Source organism: Eulemur rufifrons, chromosome 23 (genome assembly GCF_041146395.1).
Source record: "Eulemur rufifrons isolate Redbay chromosome 23, OSU_ERuf_1, whole genome shotgun sequence".
Taxonomy (NCBI): domain Eukaryota; kingdom Metazoa; phylum Chordata; class Mammalia; order Primates; family Lemuridae; genus Eulemur; species Eulemur rufifrons.
The window spans coordinates 12,976,835-13,000,695 of record NC_091005.1 but is presented as its reverse complement, the minus strand read 5'-3'; the positions used below and the strand labels follow the sequence as shown (position 1 = coordinate 13,000,695).

At 45.4% G+C, this 23,861-nt stretch overlaps 1 protein-coding gene across 1 annotated transcript in view; it reads right to left on the bottom strand.

The window, feature by feature from the left end:
* Positions 1–23,861, bottom strand: part of WWP2 (WW domain containing E3 ubiquitin protein ligase 2) — a 120,271-nt gene that overhangs the window by 59,376 nt on the left and 37,034 nt on the right. Inside the window, exons 5-6 of the mRNA XM_069456663.1 lie at positions 16,270–16,407; positions 14,465–14,561 (exon numbers count right to left, since the gene is read on the bottom strand). Coding sequence (XP_069312764.1) covers positions 14,465–14,561; positions 16,270–16,407 — 235 coding nt within the window. The remainder of the gene's footprint in view (positions 1–14,464; positions 14,562–16,269; positions 16,408–23,861) is intronic.

Sequence of the window (23,861 nt, the reverse complement as noted above, 5' to 3'; positions counted from 1 at the left end):
CAGCCTTGTGAGGCCCTGAAGGGACAATCCAACCACGTTGTGCTGGACTTACGACCTACAGAACTATGAGCTAATAGTGTTGTTTTGAGCCCTAAGTTTGTGGTGATTTGTTACACAGCAATAGAAATGCATACAAATAAATGACAATTTCCACGGAAGAAGACATAAATCTCAAATGTATGTGTGGCGAGGTAACAGGCTCAGCCCAATTCCTCCTGAGCGCCCTATTTCTTAGTTCCAAAGGGCCCCTTACAGGCATGGCATTGCTCTGTGGAATCCGGGGCCCATCTCTAAGGGCCGCATTCCAGTGATCCTAATGTTCTTAGGAGACACACATTCCTAAGATTCAGCAATCACTTGGGAATTTGAGCAACCATATATAAGTGAGATATTACTGTTCCTAGAGGGTAAGCAACATTCTTTTCTGGTAGAGTTAAAGTACACGGACTTTTCCCAAACAGGACTTATTTATGTGTCAACACTTCTCTGATTCCAATATTAACCTTTAAAGTTGCAAGGATTTGCAAAGAATAGTCCATGAAAAGTGTTCCATATGGAAATATCAATCATGAATTAAAAACAGACGAAACGAGCGAGGCTGAGCAGGCAGTGGGAACCCGCCACACTCTTGGCGGTTAGGCAAAGCCTCGGAAAGCGCGAGGCAGCTCTGATCAAAGGTGTCCCCCACGCCCTGTGCCCCTGAAACCATCACATCTCAAGAGTCGGGGCGCCAAGGAATGAAAACCAGTAGCCAGACCCACCCCAAAGTTCTGGCAAATGAGGAACGAGAACACAAGACTCTTTCAACTCAACAAATATTTATTGAGTAGCTGCTACGTGCGGCAAAGCACTATTCTAGGTCCCGCTAAGGACACAAAGATGAATGAAGCACACAGGGCCCTGGCCACGGAGTCTGGGCGAGAGCCTCAGCACCACTCCCCCCGAGCCCTCTCCCCCAAAAAAAACAAACTAGATGGAAGAAGGAGTCTCCAATTCATCATTCTTTTCTAAGTATTAAAAAAAAAAAAGTATGCTTTGATTTAAAATTAAAAACTTTTTTTTTTTTTACCAGTTTTAAAGGTAAAAACTTAAAAAAGGTAAAATTTTAAAGAAATGGAACAAAATCAACCTGGTCCTCATCTCCCCTTCTCCTCTACAAAATCACAAGTATTTGCATCATGTCCTACTCTAGGTTTTCGCAATAAAAATGTTTTGTGTTGTTTTGTCATTACAGAGTTGCACTTTCAAAGGCCATTTGTGAGCACCCAAAGTAAATCCAACACATGGACATGCTGTAAAACTCAGCGTAAAGCCAAACAAAATCTACACAGCCAGGCAGGCAGCCGGTGAATAAGTTCTTGTTCTCTTCACACTACTGGATGCAGAATTTCACACTCCATTATCAAATAATCAGCAAGCCAAAGATACCTTCCACTCATCAAGACTTTTCTTTAAAAGGCAGGCCAGACACAGGCTTGAAGTGGAAAGTTAGTCAGAGACAGAAGACAAAAAAGGCAAGACAGACAGAAATTAACAGGCAGGAGGAGGAAAACAAGTCCAAAGACACCAAGAAATCACAAGAAACATAAATGGGTTAACTGTGACAGTTTAAAATCATACTGGTTTTTTAAAAATCCCACTTAAATGTTGTTACAAGAAACACCACCTAAAATGTAAGTACCAAAAAGGTTGAAATGAAGTGTATGAAGGAAAAACACGCCAAGCAGATACAAAACAAAAGGAAGCTGGAGTAGCTAGGCTAATGTCAAACCAAACAGATTTTTTTCAATGATTTTTAAAACTGAGGTATAATTTACACACAGCAAAATTCACCCTTTTTAAGGGTACAGTTTGGTGAGTTTTAACAAATGTATGCAGTTGTGTTACCATTATCACAATCGAGACATAGAACATTCCCAATGACCTTCCAAAATTTCCTTATGTCCCTTTGCAGTCAATCCCTCTCCCAGCCCCCAGCAACTGCAGATTGGGTTTTTGTCCCAGAATATTGCCTTTTCCAGGATGTCATATAAATGGAATCGTACAGAATGTAATCTTCTCTGTCTGGCTTCCTGCTTAGCATAATGCTTTCAAGAATCATTTGTTTAGGCTGCTCCTTTGTATTGCTCAGACCAAATAAAATTTTTGTCTTTTTAGAGACAGGGTCTCACTATGTTGCCCACACGGGACTTGAACTCCTGGGCTCAAGAGATCCTCCCATCTCAGCCTCCTGAGTAACTAGGACTATAGGCACGTGCCACAGCACCTGGCTTCAGATCAAATAAATTTTAAGACAAAAAAAATATTTTAAAAAGATACAAGATCATGAGATAAGGACAAAAATTCAATTTGCCCATAAGACATATTCCAAACTGTACTCTGGACCCAATCAAATAACCCTGAAAAACACAGAGCAGGAATTCACAGGAATGATCTGGCCCCACGTCTCCTCTGATGACCCCAATTCCTCCTCTCCAGCGGGACTGGCCTCCCTACCGTTCCTTCAACTGCAAAGGCACATTCCCACCTTGAGGTCTGTAACAACCATTCCTGTGCCCAAACACATGCTCCTCAGATATCCTCATGGCTAAATTCCTTGGCTTCTTCAAATCTTTGCTTAAAAGTCACCTTCTTGGCTGGGCGTGGTGGCTCAAATCTATAATCCCAGCACTTAGGGAGGCCGAGGCAGGAGGATCACTTGAGGCCAGGGGTTCAAGACCAGCCTTGGGACAAAGCAAGACCCCATCTCTTAAAAAAAAAACTTTTAAATTAGCCAGGTATAGTGGCCCACACCTGTAGTTCCAGCTACTTGGGAAGCTGAGGTGGGAAGATCGCTTGAGCCCAGGAGTTAGAGGCTACAGTAAGCTGTGATCACACTACTGTACTCCTGCCCGGGCAACAGAGCAAAACTCTGTCTCAAAAAAGGAAAAAAAAAGAGTCACCTTCTCTACGACACCTCTCTTGACTGCAACCTGCTCTTATGGAATACATATTTACATATATTTTCACATGAATCACACTTATTTTTTAAATAACAAAGATCAAAAACTGGGATTCCACATTACTATGGAAGCCAAGGCACAGAACGTTTCTAGAGAGCCCTAGTCCACAAATATGAAACCTGCAGACAGATCAGGTGGGCTTTTGTGGCTGTCGCTGCAGCAGAATGACAGAGGCAGATGCCAGACAGAAGTGACCCAGTAAATAAAATCAGGCTGGGAGACCCAAAGAACATTGAGACCAATACCTCCACCCTATTTTCGCTAAGTGAAGGGTGCATAAGCACTTTGTGAAACCCAGTACAAGTGAAGCGTAAAGCTATATAAATTCTAGGTGTTAGTTCTGTGGCTATTTTTATGTAATATAAAATGAAAACCCTAAATATAGAATCGCTTCAGTGTTTGAAAGGAGTCATTCTATTTAGGCTATGGAGATGTCATCCTAAAGACAAGTCACTAAACCAAACCCCAAATCACCATCTCCACAGACCTTGGCACTTTCAAAAAGAGCCACTCAGTTCCAATAGAATCCTAAAGGGAAAGTCTAACCTCATCTCACCAAACCACAGCCACAAACACGTGGCCAAAGCACCCCCAAGTCCTCGTCATCCACGTCTATCCAAAGCATTTGCAGCCAGTTCTATGCCGGTCCTCCAACAGCATGCAGCCAAGCTGCCAAGCTCTCACGACCAGAAAGGCATTTCCCCAAGACCCATACTCTTTTTATTGGCTTCTCTCTAAGCCCTTCCCCTTTTAATCACCGTTTTCTAGGACTAAGAAGTCTTAGAATCCAGATACATATCTGGTTATACCAGAAATATTACTCCTGTGCCCTGAACCGTGGTGACCCTTGTCTTGGCCCTGTTGTTCACCTCCTCCCCACCCTCCGCCCTGTCTCATTAGTCAGTCACCCAGTCCTGCTCAGTTACACCTAGTAGGTTATTTCTCCGTCTCCTGTCTGTTCCGCTATTGCCCAAGGCCAGTTGTCAATTCCAACCTCGCCAGTGCCTACAGGAACCCTCTTAGTCACTGCCTGATTCTAGTCTGGACCCCACTGTATCAGACACTCCCACTCTCTTCCACTCCACATGGCCCCTTCCTTCCCACCCCTTACTCTCCCCCCGCCCCATACACCCCAACTGCCGGGGCTAGAAGACTTCCAGACTCCCTTGCAGGAGATTTGGACAGCAGAATGAAGGCAGAGCCATTTGTCCCATCGTGGTGGTGACTGGCAGGGTCTCTAACAGACTCCAAGCCTCACTGCCTGGACACCAACTTCACATGTATAAAGCAGTTATAGGGGTGGCAGCAGTTTCCTGACATCTGGATTACAGCTGCAGGGCTGTGAGCTTGAAACCAAAGACCCAGGGGGGCCCTCACATCTGTTGCGCCAGCCCATCCAGTGACTTTTGTAAGCATCTAATTCCCCATACTAAACCCTTTACTGTTCAAAATATCTAGAGTGGTTTCTGTTTCCTACAATGAACCCCAACTGGTATAGCTTCAAATTCATCCATCAGACTACTTTCATGAATAACTCACCACAGAAATAGTATATCATACCCTTACTCAAAATTCAGTGGTTCCCTGTCTCCAAAGAATAAAATCTAAAAGTCCTCAATAGAGCATGAAAGGCCCTTTGTGAACTGGTCTTATCTTCTTACTGTCCCCCACAGCAGGGAATGGCAAACTTTCTGTAAAGGGCCACATGGTAAGTTTCACAGGCTTTGCTGACCATACGATCTCTGTTGCAATGACTTAGCTCTGCCCTTGTAGTATGAAAGTAGCCATAGACAATATGAAACTGAGTAAGTCTGGCTGTATTCAAATAAAATTTTCTTTCCAAAAACAGGTGAAGAAAATGAGAAGACAAGCCATAGACGGGGAGAAAATATTCACAGAACATGTTTCTGATCAAGTACTGCTATCTGAAATAAGGAGTTATCCAAAATATACAAAGAACACTTAAAACTCAACAGTATAAAAATGAACAATCCGATTAAAAAATAGGCAAAAGATCTGAACAGACACCCCTCCAAGAAAGATATACAGATGACAAATAAACATATGAAAAGACTCCACATTACAGGTCATCGGGGAAATAAAAATTAAAATGAGAAACCACTAGACACCAAATACAATGGCCAAAAACTGGAAAACGGATAACACCGAATGAAGATATAGAGCAACAGGAACTCCCACTCGTTGCTGGTGGGAATGCAAAATGGTACAGCCATTCTGGAAGACAGTCTGGCAGTTTCTTACAAAACTAAGCATGTTCTTACCATATGACCCAGCAATCATCTTCCTTTGTGTCTACCCACGTGAGGTGAAAACATATGTCTACATGAAAACCTACACACAGATGTTTCTAGAAGCTTTATTCATAATTGCCAAAACTTGGAAACAACCAAGATGTCTTTCAGTAAGTAAATGGATAAAGAAATTGTAGTACATCCACACAGTGAAACTCAAATTCAGGGCTAAAAAAGAAATCAAGCCATGAAAAGACATGAAAGAAACAGGAATACATATTGCTAAGAGAAAGAAGCCGGTCTGAAGAGGATACATACTGTGTGATTGCCACTATCTGGCCGTCTGGAAAGGGCAAAGCTATGGAGACAGTAAGAAGATCAGTGGTTGCCAATGTGGTAAGGAGGGATGCATACTCCGACCACAGGACAGTGAAACTACTCTGTATGATACAGTATTGGTGGATACATGTCATTAAACAGCTGTCAAACACACAGAATGTACACCAAGAAAGAACCCTAGGCCAGGTGCAGTGGTTCACGCCTGTAATCCCAGCACTTTGGTAGGCCAAGGCAGGAGGATCACTTGGGTCAGGAGTTCCAGACCTGCCTGAGCAAGAGCGAGATCCTATCTCTACTAAAAACAGAAAAAATTAGACAGGCCTGGTCGTGCCCACCTGTAGTCCCACCTACTCAGAAGGCTGAGGCAGGAAGATTGCTTGAGCCCAGGAGTTTGAGATTGCAGTGAGCTATGATCATGACAATGTACTCGAGCTGGGGTGAGACAGTGAGACTGTGTCTCAAAAAAGGAAAAAAAAGGGCCGGGCGCAGTGGCTCATGCCTGTAATCCTAGCACTCTGGGAGGCCAAGGCAGGAGGATCGCTCAAGGTCAGGAGTTCGAGACCAGCCTGAGCAAGAGCGAGACCCCGTCTCTACTAAAAAAATAGAAAGAAAACTAGCTGGACAACTAAAACATATGTAGAAAAAATTAGCTGGGCAGGGTGGCACATGCCTATAGTCCCAGCTACTCGGGAAGCTGAGGCAGTAGGATTGCTTGAGCCCAGGAGTTTGAGGTTGCTGTGACCTAAGCTGACACTACGGGACTCTAGCCCGGGCAACAAAGTGAGACTCTGTTTCGAAAAAAAAAAAAAAAATTAACAAAAAACAGCTCAAATGTGTGAGGTCTTCCCCAAACCTCCCCAGGTAGATTTAGGCAAACTTCCCACTTTGTTGCTGTTGTATGTGTACACACAACCACTATGAGATCCATCACACTAGACTATAATTGTCACCTACGTGTCCGTTTCCTACTAGAAAAACTCCTTGACGTCAGAGACTATAACTTTACATCTTTTTATCACCAAGACCTGGCTCAGAGCCTGGCATTCAACATATGTCAAATGAACATGCCTTCAACTACAGATATTTACTTTCCTTCCTCCTACATCCTAACCAGCTTTCTGGTATCCACCACTACTCTCTAGGATCACACCGAACAAATGCCAAATAAATACCTATGAAGTAAATGGATCTGAATAAGTGTATAATAATGTATTGTTATCATTTTAATTAATGTCTAATTAATAAATCAATGTATAAATGAATGTGAAATTAATCTCCATGATTACTTTTCTTTGATTCTTTTTTTGCCTTTTTTTAGGGGATTTTTTTTTTTTTTTTTTTTTTTTTTTCCAGAAAGACACCAGGTCTCGCTACGCTGTCCAGGCTGGAGTGCTGCTATTCACAGGCATGATCATAACTCACTGCAGCCTCAGACTCCTGGGCTCAAGCGATCCTCCTGCCTCAGCCTTCCCAGTAGCTGGGACTACAAGTGCGTGCCATTGCGCCTAGCCATGATTACTTTTGAATGCCTAGCTTTGAGGATGCAGTGCGCCCCTTCACTTTCTCAAACCTATTTTATATTTACCAACTACTCAGAAGAAAGCCCTACCCACAAGCTCCCCGTGAGCAGGGACCGTGTCTTAGTTATCAACAAATGAATAAATGAATTACACACATTGCTTTTACTCCTTTCTCTTCTCTAGCAATAAAAATGAGGCTATATATAGCCAGACTTTAAGTATAAGCTATCGAGTGGGAGGCCGGAATGAAAACAGCAAAGATGCTAAATTCAGATTCATGCTGATAGACAACACAGTCATGTACCCTTTAGTCATCTCAGTGGAAGGAGGGGCGGGATTGGCTAACAGTGACTGAGAGAATGGCCCAGTGCCTGCAGGCAGGCTCAGCTCCTGTCTGTCCCTCCTTCCCAGTTAGCTTTGCTTCCCAATTCTCTCCAGGCCCTCCCAGGACTTCCTGAAGTGTTCCCAGCAGACTCACACCCGGCTGAGTTTATTTTTCTTTCCTTTCTGGGATAGGCTGTCTGCAGACACAGCTGATGAGCTATTTAGAACTCACCAGAGACCTTGGGCTTTATAAAGCTCTGAGATTACAGATCTCTTAAGTCTTCAGAGGTCACTATGCCAGGGCAACTGAGCCAATAAATCTGATATGTTCTCATCAAAGCAGGACAAAATAGAAGAGTAAAAGAGGGAGAATGAGAACTATCATATGAGGTTCTGAAACTTTTCCATGTAAATGAAGCCCTGGGAGGAGTGTGTTAAAATGCAGATTCTAGCCAACATAAGCCAATACTGACAGCTGACAGGAGACACAGGCAAAGTCAAGGCCCCCAGCCCTTCCCTCCCTCTCTCTCTCTCTCATTCTCACTCATGCACATTCACATGCACTCATATACAAAATAACTTAAATACATACACACATAAGGAAAATAAATTGTTTAAGCCTTTATATATAGCTTCTGGAGCCCCAACACAGTTTTGAAAACAATTAGTGAAAAACTTTATGAATCTAAAACCGAATTAAATACATTCTTCCGTTTTTTGGTGTTTATTTTTTTCTGTTCCATTTCTCTGCATGACTATGGAAAATTGACAGGGATTCTAGACAGAGGAGCCAGCTTTTCAAGCCAGAAGAAACCTTAAGGCTGTGTTTGGAAGAGCAGCATCACTCACAGACAGTCCTATGGGCTTGATTTCACCCTAAGTCCCTGCTGTGGTTTGGGATCTGATTTGTTTGTCCCCACCAAAACTCATGTTGAAATTTGATCCCCAACATGGCAGTGGTGGGAGGTGTGACCTAGTGGGAGGTGTTTGGTCGTGGGGTGGACCCCTCTCTTGCTTCCTCTCTCAACATGTGATCTCTTTGCACGTGTCTGCTCCCATTCTGCTTTCCGCCATGAGTGGAAGTGTTAGAGCAGGAGCCTGGGACACAGGGTTGAGACCGGACGCAGGGCCAGGTGCTCCAGCAGAAGCTAACTAAGGGGCTCATACCTGCAGTCAAGAACCAGCTTCATCCAGCTTGTCAGCTGTCTCCGCCACCTTATATGAACTCTGGCTAATGACAATATCACTTACATTGTGGTTTTAAAACTTCCCCTCCCTTGAAATCACCATGACAGTTCTGAGACAACCATATAAAGTATGAAAATAGTGGTTCACGCCTGTAATCCTAGCACTCTGGGAGGCCGAGATGGGAGGATCACTTGAGCTCAGGAGTTCAAGAATAGCCTGAGCAACAGCAAGACTCTGTCTCTACTAAAAATAGAAAAATAAGCTGGGCATCATGGTGAGCGCCTGTAGTCCCAGCTACTTGGGAGGCTGAGGCAGGAAGATCACTTGAGCCCAGGAGTTTGAGGTTGCTATAAGCTAGGTTGATGCCACGGCACTGTAGCCTACACAACAGGGGGAGGGAGGGAGGGAGGGAGAAAGGAAAGAAATTAAATGAATGAATAAATAAATAAATAATAAAATAAATAAAGTATGAAAATAGGAGGGAACTTGATTCTAGGAATCACTACCCAAATTCTTAATAAAAGCCAACCCCTTAGCCTGGAATATTCCTCCCCTCAATTAGTAAGACTTCGAAAGACCAAAAACCACTCCCTGCTGGTGCAGGTGTTCTTTCTAGCCTGCTCATGCTCTGTCTCCTGAGAGTGTGCTTTCACTTTCAATAAAAAAGCCGCCGCTTGCTTGGCTTACATGGTGCGTCCTGAAATTCTTTTCTCCCGACAATCACTGAGGACCTGGAAAAAACCTCCACTCAGAGGCCACTAACAGAAGCGGCAGGAGGCCCTCACCAGATGCAACTGCCCCATCTTGGACTTTCCAGCTACCAGAATCATGAGCCAAACACACCTCTTTTCTTTATTACTTACCCAGCCTCGTGCATTCTGTTATAGTGACACTAAATGGACTAAGACATTCCCTGATTTCATATAGTAGCTGGGGAGGGGGGGAAAAATCACAGGTGACTAAGAATCAGCAAATCACAAAGGAACTCAGACGTTCTGGGTTTTCACTCTTCAGTCTGGAATTCCACAACCATTTCTAGCCTACAGGTAACTCTAAAGAGAGCTGCCAATACCAGCATGGACCCCCTCTATGGGGTTCTTTTCCCCTCCACATACACCTTACTGCGTCTCCTTAGCTCCCTGAGCCAGGTAGCCCCTAGGACACTGTATGAACCACTGAACAATGGAAAACAGTCCCTCTGCAAACTCCCACCCACCCTCCACACGCTGATTTCTCACAGTTCTAGTTGCCTGTTTCATAAATATCTCTCATGTCATGAAGACTGAGCTCGCCGTGGAGGGTAGAGTGATGAACTTGGGTGCTTCTGGCACTCCTTGTGTGATGTGTGCACGGTCCCAGGCACACGCTAGATCTTGCCAACCTGAACTGACGCAGCCAAGGCTCCCAAAGCCAGCCCGTACTCCAGCAAAATAAAAGAAACACTGAGCAATCCTTGAAGGGTGTGGTAGGTACTCCCAGTGCCAACTAGCACACACTCTCCCAGGGGCTTCATAATATCCCAGGCACGCTCCGCTGCCACAGTGGAACAAGGAACACTGGCCAAGGACACGGCACAGGGTGGCACATTAACAGGCAGGATCCTGGGGTGCACCGTGTACTTGTCCCCACTCCAATCAAATACCAAATAGTGTTAGTCAGCCTTCAGGTCACCAAGATTAGTGCTATTCTCACACGTTTTCTGGAGGTGACCAGCTATTATCTGGAACCCATTCCCCCAACTCCCAAACTAACTTCTCAGGTCTGAGATTTCTAAGTGACAGCAGTGCAGCCTAAGAGGTCAACGTGGGCATCAGTTTAGAATCACCGGCTACACCGTTGTATACACTAACCAGGCAAAAGAAAATCACCGGCTATTACGAAACCTGTGGAAATCCTAAAGTTTGAAATCTGTCTGTCTCAGGAGCAAACAATAATTTCATCAACCCAATACCATCGCTGGTCAGTTTCCATAGGTTGGTAGATGACACTTTTTAATTTTTTTTATTGTGAAATGTACCATGTAAACAAAGGCATACATTAAATACATATTCAGTTCAAAGAGGAATGATAAAATGAACAATCAGGACCTCAGCCGGGATAAGAAATAACATGACCAGTGCCTTAGAAACTTTCCCTGTACCCTTTCCCCATTATACCAGCCTCCTTCTCCCCAAAGATAACCATTTTCCTGAATTCAGGGTTAAATATTCCCATTTTTTTTTATAGCTTTACTGCCTGCAAAGCTATCCATAAACCATGTATTAATTAGTTTTGTACTTTTAACTTTCAATACTCGGCATCACACTATATATTTTTTTCTGTGACCTGTTTCTCTTGCTCAACGCTATGTTCCTGAGATTCCACCATACTGATGTAACCATCTTCCACCCATTTTCACTACAGGGCAGTATTCCATTGTAGGACTTGCATACGACAATTTATGATATTAACTCTTTCTTTACTCAACAAGACCCACTGACTGCATACTGACACAGTCTGTCTGCAAACAAATTTATGCCATGTGAATTGTTGGTGGCAGTCCCGCGCTGGCTTCCACGTGCAAACCAGATAATAAAACAATCAGAGGTGTTTCACCTGATGATTTACTTTTGAAGAGAAGGCGAGAGGCCACTCAGAGACTAAGGTTTGGGACCTGGCCTAGCAAGCGAATGGCAGCTCTGCAGGATGAACGTGGGTAGCTGAATCCCTAAGATAAAACCCTTTCACAGTTGCAGCTCTACAGCTTTCTACAGCAGGGCAAGGGAGGAGAGGAAAGGGCTGCTTTGACATCACAGCTTTCACCTGCATGGGCACATCAGAGCACCTTTGTTTGATCGTGGTGAATAGCACCCAAGTCCAAGAAAAACCTGCCCTTCAGACAGCAGAAGCTAAATATTTAGTCTGGGAGGCAGCAGGCAGAAGCTCATCATTCTCGCTGCCCCCGGAAAGCTGGGACAGCAGAGGATTGCCCTCGAATCCTGAAGGACTGACTCATCACCTCCCAACTACGGTCCTTGACGTCAATGCACCAGCAATGCCTCCCCTCTCAGGTTTGGGGAGGGAGAGATGGGGTTCACAATACAGTCTCCAGCCACCAAGAAAAACCACTGCCACCCTCACTGAGCGTTCCTGGCACGCAAAGCCCTGAGGCCAACACATCCCATCTCAGTGGGTCCCCACAATGACCCCATGAGGCAGGTGAAATCCCCATCTTACACCTGAAAAAACCGAAGCTCCAAGAGGTTTCTTGACTTGCCCAATATCTCACAGCAAGTACAGGACAGGACAGGATTCGGTCTACAGCTCCTGATTACAAAGCCCCACACTCTCATCCCAAAGACCACCACCTACCACCCACAGTCTTAAGTACAGGCGCACAGTGACCTTCAAACACGCAAGAGCAAAGGGAAAAAGGGTTCTTAAAAAGATACTGCCTTTGGGTGATATGAGCAGAAGTGGTTCCTGCTGAACGGCAGCAGGTTCCACGGGAACGCAGAGTATATACTTAGACGGCAAAGACCTGGGGAAACTCACAGGCCACGTGAAGTAAAATGCTGCAGCAGACACCAGACCGGGGAGGGCGCCCAGAGCTTACGCCGTCTGGAAGGCACTTTGCCCACCAGTAACTAACAAGCACTGCATGTCTACCACGTCTGATGGGCCCCTATGTATCTGATTTTCTGTTGATATCTGGCTGCTGTTTTTAATTTTTTTATTCGTTTGTTTATTTTTGAGACAGAGTCTCACTCTGTCACCCAGGTCAGAGTGCAGTGGTTTCATCATAGCTCACTGCAACCTCAAACTCCTGGGCTCAAGTGATCCTCCTGCCTCAGCCTTCCCAGTAGCTGGGACTATAGGCATGTACCATCACACCCAGCTAATTTTTCTATTTTTAGTACAAATGGGGTCTTGCTGTCACTCAGGCTGGTCTTGAAATCCTGGGCTCCAAGTGATTCCCCACCTCAGCCTCACAGGGTGTTAGGATTACAGGTGCGAGCCACCGCGCCCGGCCATGCCTGCTGTTTTAACAGCAAAGAGTCCTCAGCACTAATGACAATAAACAAGGGTTGTCAGGATCTATAAATTTCAAGGTTGAGCAACTAGAGAAATTCAGAGCCCAATAAATAGGTCAAGAATTTAGGTTCAAACCTGTTAAGAGGTAGACTCTGCCTTCGAGCCCAAATTAAGTGACATCAGTGTGTCTGACACAAACTTTCCAGATAGCTAAAAGACCACGATGGCAGTGACTGGTGCCAAAGCTAAGAAGGTGTCACTCTCTGAAGAGTGAAATGCTCAAGTGTTCCTCACCCCATGCTGTTCCCACTGAGAGGTTCTGTCCCCTCCAGCTCGGGATGCTTATCTTCCTCTGTGGACACAAGAGTTGCCAACTACATTGTTGGTCCTCAGCCTGCGGGAACCGACTATTTTTTTTTTTTTTTTTTTTTTTTGAGACAGAGTCTTGCTCTGTTGCCCGGGCTAGAGTGAGTGCCGTGGCATCAGCCTCGCTCACAGCAACCTCAAACTCCTGGGCTTAAGCGATCCTACTGCCTTAGCCTCCCGAGTAGCTGGGACTACATGCATGCGCCACCATGCCCGGCTAATTTTTTCTATATATATTTTTAGTTGGCCAGATAATTTCTTTCTATTTTTAGTAGAGACAGGGTCTCACTCTTGCTCAGGCTGGTCTAGAACTCTTGACCTCAAGCGATCCACCCGCCTCGGCCTCCCAGAGTGCTAGGAATACAGGCGTGAGCCACTGCGCCCAGCCGGGACCCGACTATTTATCCCATCTTGTAAGTCATCCAGCAAGTCACGGAAAACGTGACTGGTCTTCAGGGTACGAGGCAACACCTTTGCAGAGACTTGGAGGAAAGAAAGCAGGGAAATGGCACCCCTGCTTCTAATGATGCTATGGAAAAAGATCCAAATGTCCACCCTCTCTTGATCCAGCACCAGCCTGTCACCACAACCTCAGAAACCCACAAAACAATCAAATCTGGAGGAGCTAACAGCTGTCCCCAGGAGATCTTGCAAGATGCTGTGGCTACTGGCTGAAATCATACTCCGTTTTTCAAAGCATGATTCCCTACTCCCTTGGATCTGTTTGGGAAGATTTTTACTACCAGTTATTTACCTACATTCTGCAGATAATAAAGATTTACAAACTACATTTATATGATTCTTTTCCTTAAAATTTCCTTAAAAGTAGTCTGGGCATTTTGTACATTGTAATAAACAATAAACACAAGTCCCAACACCCCTCCATCTCTCTAATACACGTAAAGCTATTCTCCTGCCTAGAAATTTAGTTGCCATGGAAATGAGTCTGCACCATTAGCACAGGTATAAGATGGGAATTTCAGTAAATAAAATTGCATCAGCTGTGATACGTATAACAAGTACAACGTAACTCAGACTGTAAGCATAGGTCTTAACCAACACTCCAAAGAGAACAATGGGCCATTCCCCAAAATAAAAATGCACAGACAATGTCACATACAAAGAACCATTGCTCTAAGCGTTTCTATGCATGTCCTGGAATAACTGTGGCCACAGCCCCTGACCTAAAAATAAACGGTCCAATTCTTGTGTTCACCAGTTCCCTTTATTCAAATAACAACTCAGCGGGTCCAAATCCTTGTCAAGGAAGCGCCAACCCTTCTAAAGAATCCTGAGTTCTGTATTTCCCCTTGGCCTCCTTAACATGTTAAGTCAGTTATAAGATCCCTGGAAATTTCCAACAGTTTTTAACATAAATTGTGTCTTGCCATTTCCCAGTGTGATTTTAATAGCTTTAAGCATCTTCCCAGCTCCTTCTCATCAACAAGGGGGCTCTTACCGGGATCTCCCACCAAAGCAGTTGGTGCTGGGGGGCTGGTGCCGGTTCTCTGGGGCTACCGCTGTCCCACTGGACTCCCTCGAAGGTGGCTGTGACCCTAAAAAGGGGATGAATCACAGAAAAAGACAGAAACGTTGAGAAGCTCAACCCTTGAGATCTGGCTATCAGGAACAGAACCCCCTGTGTGCATCAGAGTTCCCCACCGTGTTGGGACAGGGAGTGGGGACATCTAGCAAGCTGCAGCGCCTGGCATGAGAAGGAACAGGGACACTCATGTGAGAGCTGATCTGCGCCCCAAAACAGTGGGAAACAGCTGAGAAACAGCTTCTCTTCTCCAAGACATTCAAGAACGCCCAAGGTGCTTACAAGCACATTGCCTTACACATGAAATGAACTTCACCCTCAAAAACGTGAGATGGAGAACAGACGCCAACCAGGCTAAGTGGGGGCAAGGAACGGAGGGCATTTCTCCATAGCACAACCAGAGAGCGTTTAAAAACCCAGATCAGATCATGACAGTCTTCTACGAAAATCCCTTCAATGGCTTTCTGTTTCTCAGCATGAGGTTCCAAACCCCTACCGAGGTCTCTGGCCTCATCTCGGCCACTCTCCTCCTCCCCGTGACCTGCCCATACCAGCTGCCTCCAAGCCATCCCTTTACTCCCCACCCTGTCTAACCACCTCAGACTCCAGGCCTCAGCTTCCTCAGAGAAACCTTCCCTGATCCCCCAAAGTTCAGGAATCTCATACCACCTTATACTTTTCATTCATGGCTCTTGTCACAATTACAGCTATGGAATTATTTGTGTTTACTCATTTGATGTCTAACTCCCCCTGCCCCTACCCCCCATCAGGTGGATTAAAACCTTCAAGAAGGGGAGACCACGTGAATTTTACCCGCTGCCATCTGGCTAGCACCTGGTCTGAGACCCACTACATACCCGGTGTTCAGTTACGTATACATGTATCGAAGGAGTGAATGAGGCATGTTTTTCTCCACACACCAAAAGCACCCAAGCACTGCTCAGTCCAATTGAAGGATTGCTCTCAGCAGCCAGGGCCCATCCAACCACCGAGATTCCACCCAGCTGCCCCTGAATTCGAATTCAAATTTCACCCCTGTGAAGCTACAGAAAGCCTGTTTGGCGCCTGGAAAGTACCATCATTACCTCACATCTAACAAAACATTTAATGAGAAAAATTATAGAGAAACCCAACCCATTTCAGACCTTAGACTTCATGAAATAATTTCCTGCTAGATCCAAAGGTGACAAATTTCAGACTAGATCAAAAGAAACAAACTACCAACGTTCAGGACAGAGCTGGGGACAAGCTCGAACCTCCCTGCTTCTTTCTGCATTTTGCTAGTGTGTATCTCTAGAAGAATACACTGTCTCCTTCCCAACAAAGGCCCTCTCATAAAAAACACACTCAGCCTCCCCAGGAAGTTCAACTGTATTAGGAAGCAAAAAAAAAAATGGGCCAAAGTCACATTTGATAAAGACATTTTGTTTTCCAAAGTCCATGTGGGATAAAAAGATGTTTTTCTCTGATGTCAAACCAAACAACTGTTACACTTTTACAAAGATGACATTTATTGTGGTCTTTGGTCAGAAAGCAGTCCTTGAAAAATCATGTCATGCTTTTGATCCGGCATGCTAGGAGGAGTCAGGGCTAGCTGTGGGCCAGGCTGAGCGGTACCCAAACCACGATGCCTGCGAGAGACCCAGGCTCTCAGCACCTCCTGCCTCCTGCCCAGCCCTGCCCCATCCCGGCACAGCCCTGAGGAGCAGGGCGGCACTCACCGTCTGTCACAGCACTGCCATTAGGCACACTTCCCAGATCAACAGTTGGCCCGTCCAGGAAAATTGTCAGCTCTCCGCCCGAGACAACACTGCCTTTGTTCTCCGTCTGCAGGTTCAGGGTCAGCTGCGTGTTCTCCACTGTTGGGCACAAAAGGCAACATGGATGGGACTAAAGTGAATGCACCCCGGGTTAAGATTCTCTAAATCAGAAACTCCCATTTCGCCTATTGTGGCTTCCCTGAGAATGGTTTTCTGCAGCTTCAAATGTCCCTCATGGCATGGAAAAGAGAATGGGAAGGAATATGTCTAAGGTTATCATGGTTGTACTAGGCAGGTGAGAGAGCAGGACTCTTTTTTTTCCTAAACACTGGTCAGCTACATAACTTCCACCTTACTGACTTATTTGTTTGCTTATACTTGCGGGAGTGTGAGAAAAGAGGGATATTGATGGCGTACAGAAGAAGAAATCAGTTGTTAGCAGCATCCCGCCACCCATAGCCACAGGTCAGAAAAGCCCAAGGAAATGCCAGCAAGAGCCACCTCTCTCTAGATGAGGGATGGCAGGGACTTATGCGTTTCTTATTTGTGTTAAAATGTGTTTTTTTTTTTTAATTTTTGATCCTGAAAATGTATTGCCCTAAAATAAAGGAAAAAATTTAAAACAATAAAAGTTCAATCCAGGCTGGCCAGCCCCATGAGTCACAGAAGGAGAGAGAGGTGAGAAGCAGCCCAGGGACACCCAGCCCCACGGGCGAGTGGCAGGAAAACAGAACAAGCTGACACCAGGCGGGAGCACCAAACCCTAGGCAGGCTGGACACTGCTGCTGCCACACGCCCTTGACCCCGCCACCGAGCCTGGCCACACCAAGTAGCTCCCGTCCGGTTAAGTATTCAGGCCGCTCTAATACTTCAGTTCCCTTCCGTGCAGTCTAGTCAGGGGCTATGGCCTCCCGTTCAGGGCTGTTTAACAATCACCAAGAGAGAGCTGGCGTTTAACGAGGATTTCTGCAGGGTCCGTAGTTCCTCCATGCCACCCCACACCTTGCAAAGCCAGGCCAGGGAAGCGCCACACATCCGAACCTCCCCCGTCACCTAACCACCCCCCCCCCCCCAATCCACCCACTCCACCACGTCGTTTTATATTATTTCTTAGTTGCTGATGTATTTTTTTTATAAGCTATCTTCCCTGTTTTCTAGAATAAGGCAGGATATATAGAATTAAGTATCTCCATAAGCACTAAGGTAAGTCTGGTACTTTCTAGAGATAACTGACCATCTCCCCACCAAAAAGCCTGCTCCAAATCTAAGAAACAGACATATCCCTTCAAGAACTTAGCAGGGAAAAAACTGCATCCATTTAAGGATCTACTATAATAAGGTATAAACCAGTTACCCTCCAGGTCCAAGCCCTCTTAAGCATTCTGCCTTCCCTGCCATGGAGGTCCCCAAATCCTTTCTGGGTCTGCTGTTATTTTCAGTTAGCTTCACTGAGGATCTTGGTAAGTTCAGATTTCCACAGAATCACACCTGTAGTTTCCAGCGGAAACTAGTTCCTTCAAAAGCCAAGGGGGGCCGGGCGCGGTGGCTCACGCCTGTAATCCTAGCACTCTGGGAGGCCGAGGTGGGTGGATCGCTCAAGGTCAGGAGTTCGAGACCAGCCTGAGCAAGAGCGAGACTCCGTCTCTACTAAAAATAGAAAAAAATTATATGGACAACTAAAAATATATATATAGAAAAATTAGCCGGGCATAGTGGCGCATGCCTGTAGTCCCAGCTACTCGGGAGGCTGAGGCAGGAGGATCGCTTGAGCCCAAGAGTTTGAGGTTGCTGTGAGCTAGGCTGACGCCATGGCACTCACTCTAGCCTGGGCAACAAAGTGAGACTCTGTCTCAAAAAAAAAAAAAAAAAGCCAAGGGGTGTGGGAAGGAACTGAGGCCTTTCAACCACCAGCACCACCTGCCATCCATGGGAGCAGCCACCTTGGAAGGGGATCTTCCAGCCCCAGCTGAGCCTTCAGATGATTGCAGCCCAGCTTCTTGGCTGCAACCTCATGGGATCGGCCACGCTGCCCAGCTAAGCCGGGCATGGTGGCACGCACCTGTAGTCCCAGCTACTTGGGAGGCTGAGGCAGGAGAATCACTTGAGCCCAGGAGTTTGAGGTTGCAGTGAGCTGTGATGACACCAGTGCACTCCAGCCTGGGCAACAGAGTGAGACTCTGTCTCAAAAAAAATAAATAAATAAATAAAGCCCTCTTGCTAAAAGCATTTAACCTGAGTCTAATCAACCTTCTAACCCACTTCCCAGTTCACATGAAATAAGGGGATAGAGAAACAGATAAAATGATACCACGAGGAAGCAATCAGACAAAGCCAGAATGTGGGACATCTATACCATAACTGGGGTGGGGGATAGGGCAGGAGGAAGATTCTTCTAGATTTAAAGAAACATAAGCACAAAATGCCATTCGTGAATTTTGACTAAATCTTGCTTTGAAAAAAAAATATTCTTAGGACAATTGGAGAAATTTGCATATGGACTGGGTATTAGATGATGTTTGCAATTATTGTTAATGTGCTTAGGTTTTATAATGCTACTACGGTTTTATATAAGGATGCTCTTATTCTTAGGAGAGGCAAGAGTAGATTATGATGATATCTGCACTACTTCTTAAGTGGTTTTATAGGAGAATAGGCTTAAGTTTTTAGGAGTAAAGTGTCACATATCTGCAGTTTACCTTCCAATGGTTCCAGAAAAAAAATGCACCCAGCCAAACACTCACACACTCACACATATATATAACAAAAGCAGAAAAATGTTAACAAGTGCCAGATCTAGATGAAGAGCATTTCAGTATTCATTGTATCACTCGTTCAATTCTTCTGTATGTTTGTAAATTTCATAATAAAAAGTTGGAAAAAAGGTTCTTTTTTTAATTGGCAAGGCTATTAAAAAAAATTAAACCTCTGAGAACAGAACACCCCATTATTCTCTTAAAAAAAAAAAAAAAAAAAAACACCTGAGCCAGGGCAGCCCTACAATGCATAATGGAACTAAAGAAATCATTAGCTAATTGAGTGACAGACTCGAGCATACGGGGGAGACTGAAAGGCGTAAGTGTGGCTGGAAAACATATACTGGAATCTTAGCTATAAATAGCAGCACAGCCACCTCACCTCTGGGGCCCTCTGGTTTCACTACAGCCACACTGACGACTCTACAAAGGCCCTTTCTCTTCCAGCATGTCTTCCTACTGCCTTTGAGGCATTGCTCAAAAATCAAGAAACCCATGGAAAAGGGGGTGTAGTGAGTCAATTTCCATATCTGGAATCCGATTTAGCACAGGATGCTTGCTAACTCCTCTGACCTCGTCGGGCCCTACACTATCTGCACTCATGCAGCTCACATTTGTGCTTTGAAAGCACCTATGATTCTAGTCACTGTGATTCCACAGGAACAAGACAGAAATCTGTGGCCCTGGGATGTTTGTCTTCTAGTTGGGAGAAAAAGACAATACACAATGAAACAAAACAGAAAATGCATCGCATCACCTGTTAGGAGGTGACAAGTGCAGTAGGAAAAGATGAAACGAGGAAGGGGGATGAATTTGGGGTGGCGAGGAAAGTGTCCCTGGGAAGGTGACAACTGAGCAAAGACTTAAAAGGCTGAGGAAGCCATGCGGGTATCTGGAGAAAGAATATTCCAGGCAGAGAGCAATGCAAGCCCAGAGGCGCTAGGTGGGTGGCACGTGCCTAGCATGTCCGGTGTGGCTGGTCAGAAGGGAGGGAAGAGAGGAGCACGGGGTGAGGGCAGTAGGACACTGGAGCCCCCCAGTGAGGCCTCGGAGCCCTTGCAAAGTCCTTGGCATTGACTCTGCATGAGATGGGCACCATGAGAGGGGAGGAAGGAAGCAGCCTGACTCCCGCTGTAGCACAACCACTCTGGCTGCAGGAGGAACAAGGGCTGCAGTAGACCATACCAGGTAGGAGGTCACTGCAATAGTCCAGGCAAGAGCAGATGGTGGCTTGGGCCAAGACAATGGCAGTGTCTTCCAGGAATGCAGCATCTAAGATGACTCCACCCTGGGCTTCTCCCCAGCACAGGTTAGGAAAGACCCCTGACTCCCACCAAGCGCATCAGCCAGACCCCACAGGCGCACCGATCTCTTGGAATCAAAGCTTTGGGCAAATCATAGGCAGGGGTAACAAAAAGTGCCTATTTGGAGCACGGCTGGAGGAAGCCAGATTCAATTAGGACCAAATAGGACATATATAATGAAAATATTCCGCTAGCAAGAGACGTAAGTTCCACAGAGACAGCCAAAGGCCCGAGCTCATGCTGTCTTCAGCAATCGGCAAATACACTTCTGCGGTTATAGGATTGCGCCCTTCTGTTCTAAGTACCAACTGGTTACTGATACCTTGTAATCCTACTTTATGGAGGTCGACAGGCAGCGGCGAGGCTGGATATGGGAATCTAGGGGAAAAGAACCCAGGAAATCATACGGACTGTGCCAGGAGAGCCCTTTGAAAGCCAGCACACCCAGAGAGACAGCCAGACACCAGGGACCTCCGATGGAAACGCACACCACCGCGCCAGAGAGGGAAAAAAAGAACCCGGGTCAGTTCCAGCCTCTAGACCTGCCCACCAGTTTACAGGAAACACAGAAGGACAGACGGACACACTGAACCATGCTTCAGGGAGACACACGGCAAAATGCAAACTATGGAGAGCTGTACAGGACACGCTGTCCAGTTTCTTCAACACCACACTGCACGGGGCAACGGGAGGAAGGAAAACCTCTGGGTTAATAGAGACTTAATCAATCTTGTTTGTGGTTCCTGACTCAAACAAACCAATGGGAAAAGACAAAAACAAAAGCTTATAAGATGAAGGGGGAAATGTTAAAACGGACTGGATAGTTGATGACATTCGACAGTTATCATTAAGTTTTTTAGGTTTGAAACTGGCATCATGGTTGTGGTTTTCGAGAGTCCTCATTTTTTAAAGATGCATACTGAAACGTTTGTGGATGAAATACGTCTGGGATTTATGTAAAATTAATCCAGTGGGGATGGGCAGGCAGTTCGTGGACAGCCACTGCGCTGGGTGCTGACACTTAGCGGTTCATTGACTATTCTTTCCACTTCTGTGTGCGCTTCACGTTTCCCGTAATAAGTTTTTTTTTTCCCAAGCCAGCATACCTAAGGCACAAACAGTGACTATAAACTAACTAAAATACTTACAAGAATTCAACATGACAAACACAGTTTGAAATACAAAAAGGTAGAAAATACACCAGCCAAGCTGTTCGGGGAATAACTCCTAACTCTCATTTTTCCTCCCTTCAAAGCCTCAGCTGTGCAAGTGGCTTCAGGTTAATAATTTCCTATTGAGAAGAGTTGGTACGTGCGACAAGGATGAGTAATATTTTTCTAAGAGTTACTTTTTCCCTTTCTTGACCTGGACCTTTTCATATGTTGTTTGCATATCGTACTAATAAATACAGATAAATAGGGCATCAGAAGTTGCCTTCCTTATGCCAACAAAGGAAAAAACTTGCCAAATCATGCTCCTATAATGCATTCTGTTATGAAATCCAGAACTCTTGCCTGGACGGCTTCACAGCAGCATATGAAAGAACTTTCTAGTTTGGCGTCTTTTATCATCACTGTCCCTCCCTGCCCCAACACCACCGCAACGTATGTGTCTGTAAACACTTACACCTTTCAAAGAAAAAATCATTTTCTGTTTTCTTTTTCTTCCTAATTCAGAATACAAATGTAAGGATTTACCTGAAAATTTGAGAAAAATGAAACGAGACGCAAAAGTAGGACACTTTTAAGGGAGACCAAGTACTTTGGGATTAAGAGTCTCCCAAGCTCAATGAAGACGTGATTGATTTGGCCTTAACAGAGCGGCTCAGTGGAACAAACCTCTTCTTCCTGCCTCCCTCTGCCCTCAATCCCATGGGCCCATCAAAGAGAGTGAAAATAAGCACAGCCTTCATTAACAGGTCCGGCCGTGTTCACGCTACACAGAACTGCAAAACACTGGTGTACAGAGGAACGGAACCAGAGGAAATTCCAGAAGGGCAGAGGGTAAACAGTCTCCTTTCCACTCCCCGGTTCCCTGTAACTCAGACGTGCGCAGGCTGGAGTCCACTCGGGTTTAAAGAGAATGTTCTTTCACATTCCCTTTGCTGCAGAGGAAGCCAGGGGCTTCCAGGATTTACTGTTATGGTGTCTCTTCGGCTTCCAACTCTAGCCAGAGCCTAACAAGAAAAAGTCTTTTCTACTAAGCTAGGATCAGGTTGTAAACACTGGAATTCTTGTTGGGGCACCAATGTTGACTCAGCTCACCCCACCTCCCCTCAGCCCCCAACACTCACACCTTGGCGGGGTCTTCCCAGAACACGGAGTGTAAGGAATAGTCTAGCTTGGCCTTGAAGCCTCTTCTCTGTGCTGCTATTGCTGGGAATCTACCCTTTATCACCTATAAATTAAACTTTTGTTTTGCTGGGGGTTGCATTAACTCTTCTAGAGAAAATAGCTTCATTTTATAAAGCCAGTTTGTAAATTTTTCTTTTTTTCTCTTTCTTGTTCATTTGTTCAAGAAACATTTACTAGGCACCCACTATCTGCCAGATACTGCTAGAAGCTAGATTGTAACAGAGAATGGAAAGAAACATAGTCCCTGCATTTAGGAACCTTACAATCAGTGAGAGAAGGGGGAGGAATTAAATAATCTCACAAAGAAATGTAAAGTTGCAACTGTGAAAAAAGGTTTTGTGCAAGCAACAAGCAGACCCATGAGTAGCCAGACACTTGGCCTGGTTGGGGCATCAGGAGAAGTTCCTAAGGAACTAACAACTCAATATGAAGTTTCAAGCAGACAGCTAGCAGCTTACAGGGAAGACCCTTCCAGGAAGGGGGAATGTCATGTGCAAAAGCCCTGTGGCACAGTGAGCTGAATGCATTCAGGAAAACTGAGCAGACATGAGCGGAGCTGGAATGGAATGTCATTCAAATGGTGGTAAGGGAGAGCTAGGTGGTGGGCAGACCTTGCGGTGCCTTGGGGTCCAGCTGTGTTAAAGAGCTTTTCTCTATGCTAAGAGCAAAAGCATGGTACGTAAGGGTTTTTAATCAAGATGTGACAAGATCAGCTTGGTGGTTTCAAAAAATCATTCTGTCTGCAGTGTGGAAAACAAGCTGGAAGGAAGTGAGGACAGATATAGGCAGAGCAGACAGGAGGCCACAGAGGGAAAATGTTGGCAACCAGTAAAGGACTAGGGTAGGAGAAGTGGAAATGAAAGAAGCGGGAAGACTTGCAAAGGTAAAAACCAAAAGAACCTGAAAACATTAGAAAAGGGGGTGGGCAAGAGGGGTGGAGGCATCAAAGACGGCTACTGGGTTGGTTTCTTTCTTTCTTTTTTTTTTTTTTTTTAGACAGAGTCTCACTCTGTTGCCCAGGCTAGAATGCCGTGGCTTTAGCCTAGCTCACAGCAACCTCAAACTCCTGGGCTCGAGCGATCCTCCTGCCTCAGCCTCCCAAGTAGCTGGGACTACAGGCACTCACCACCGCACCCGGCTAA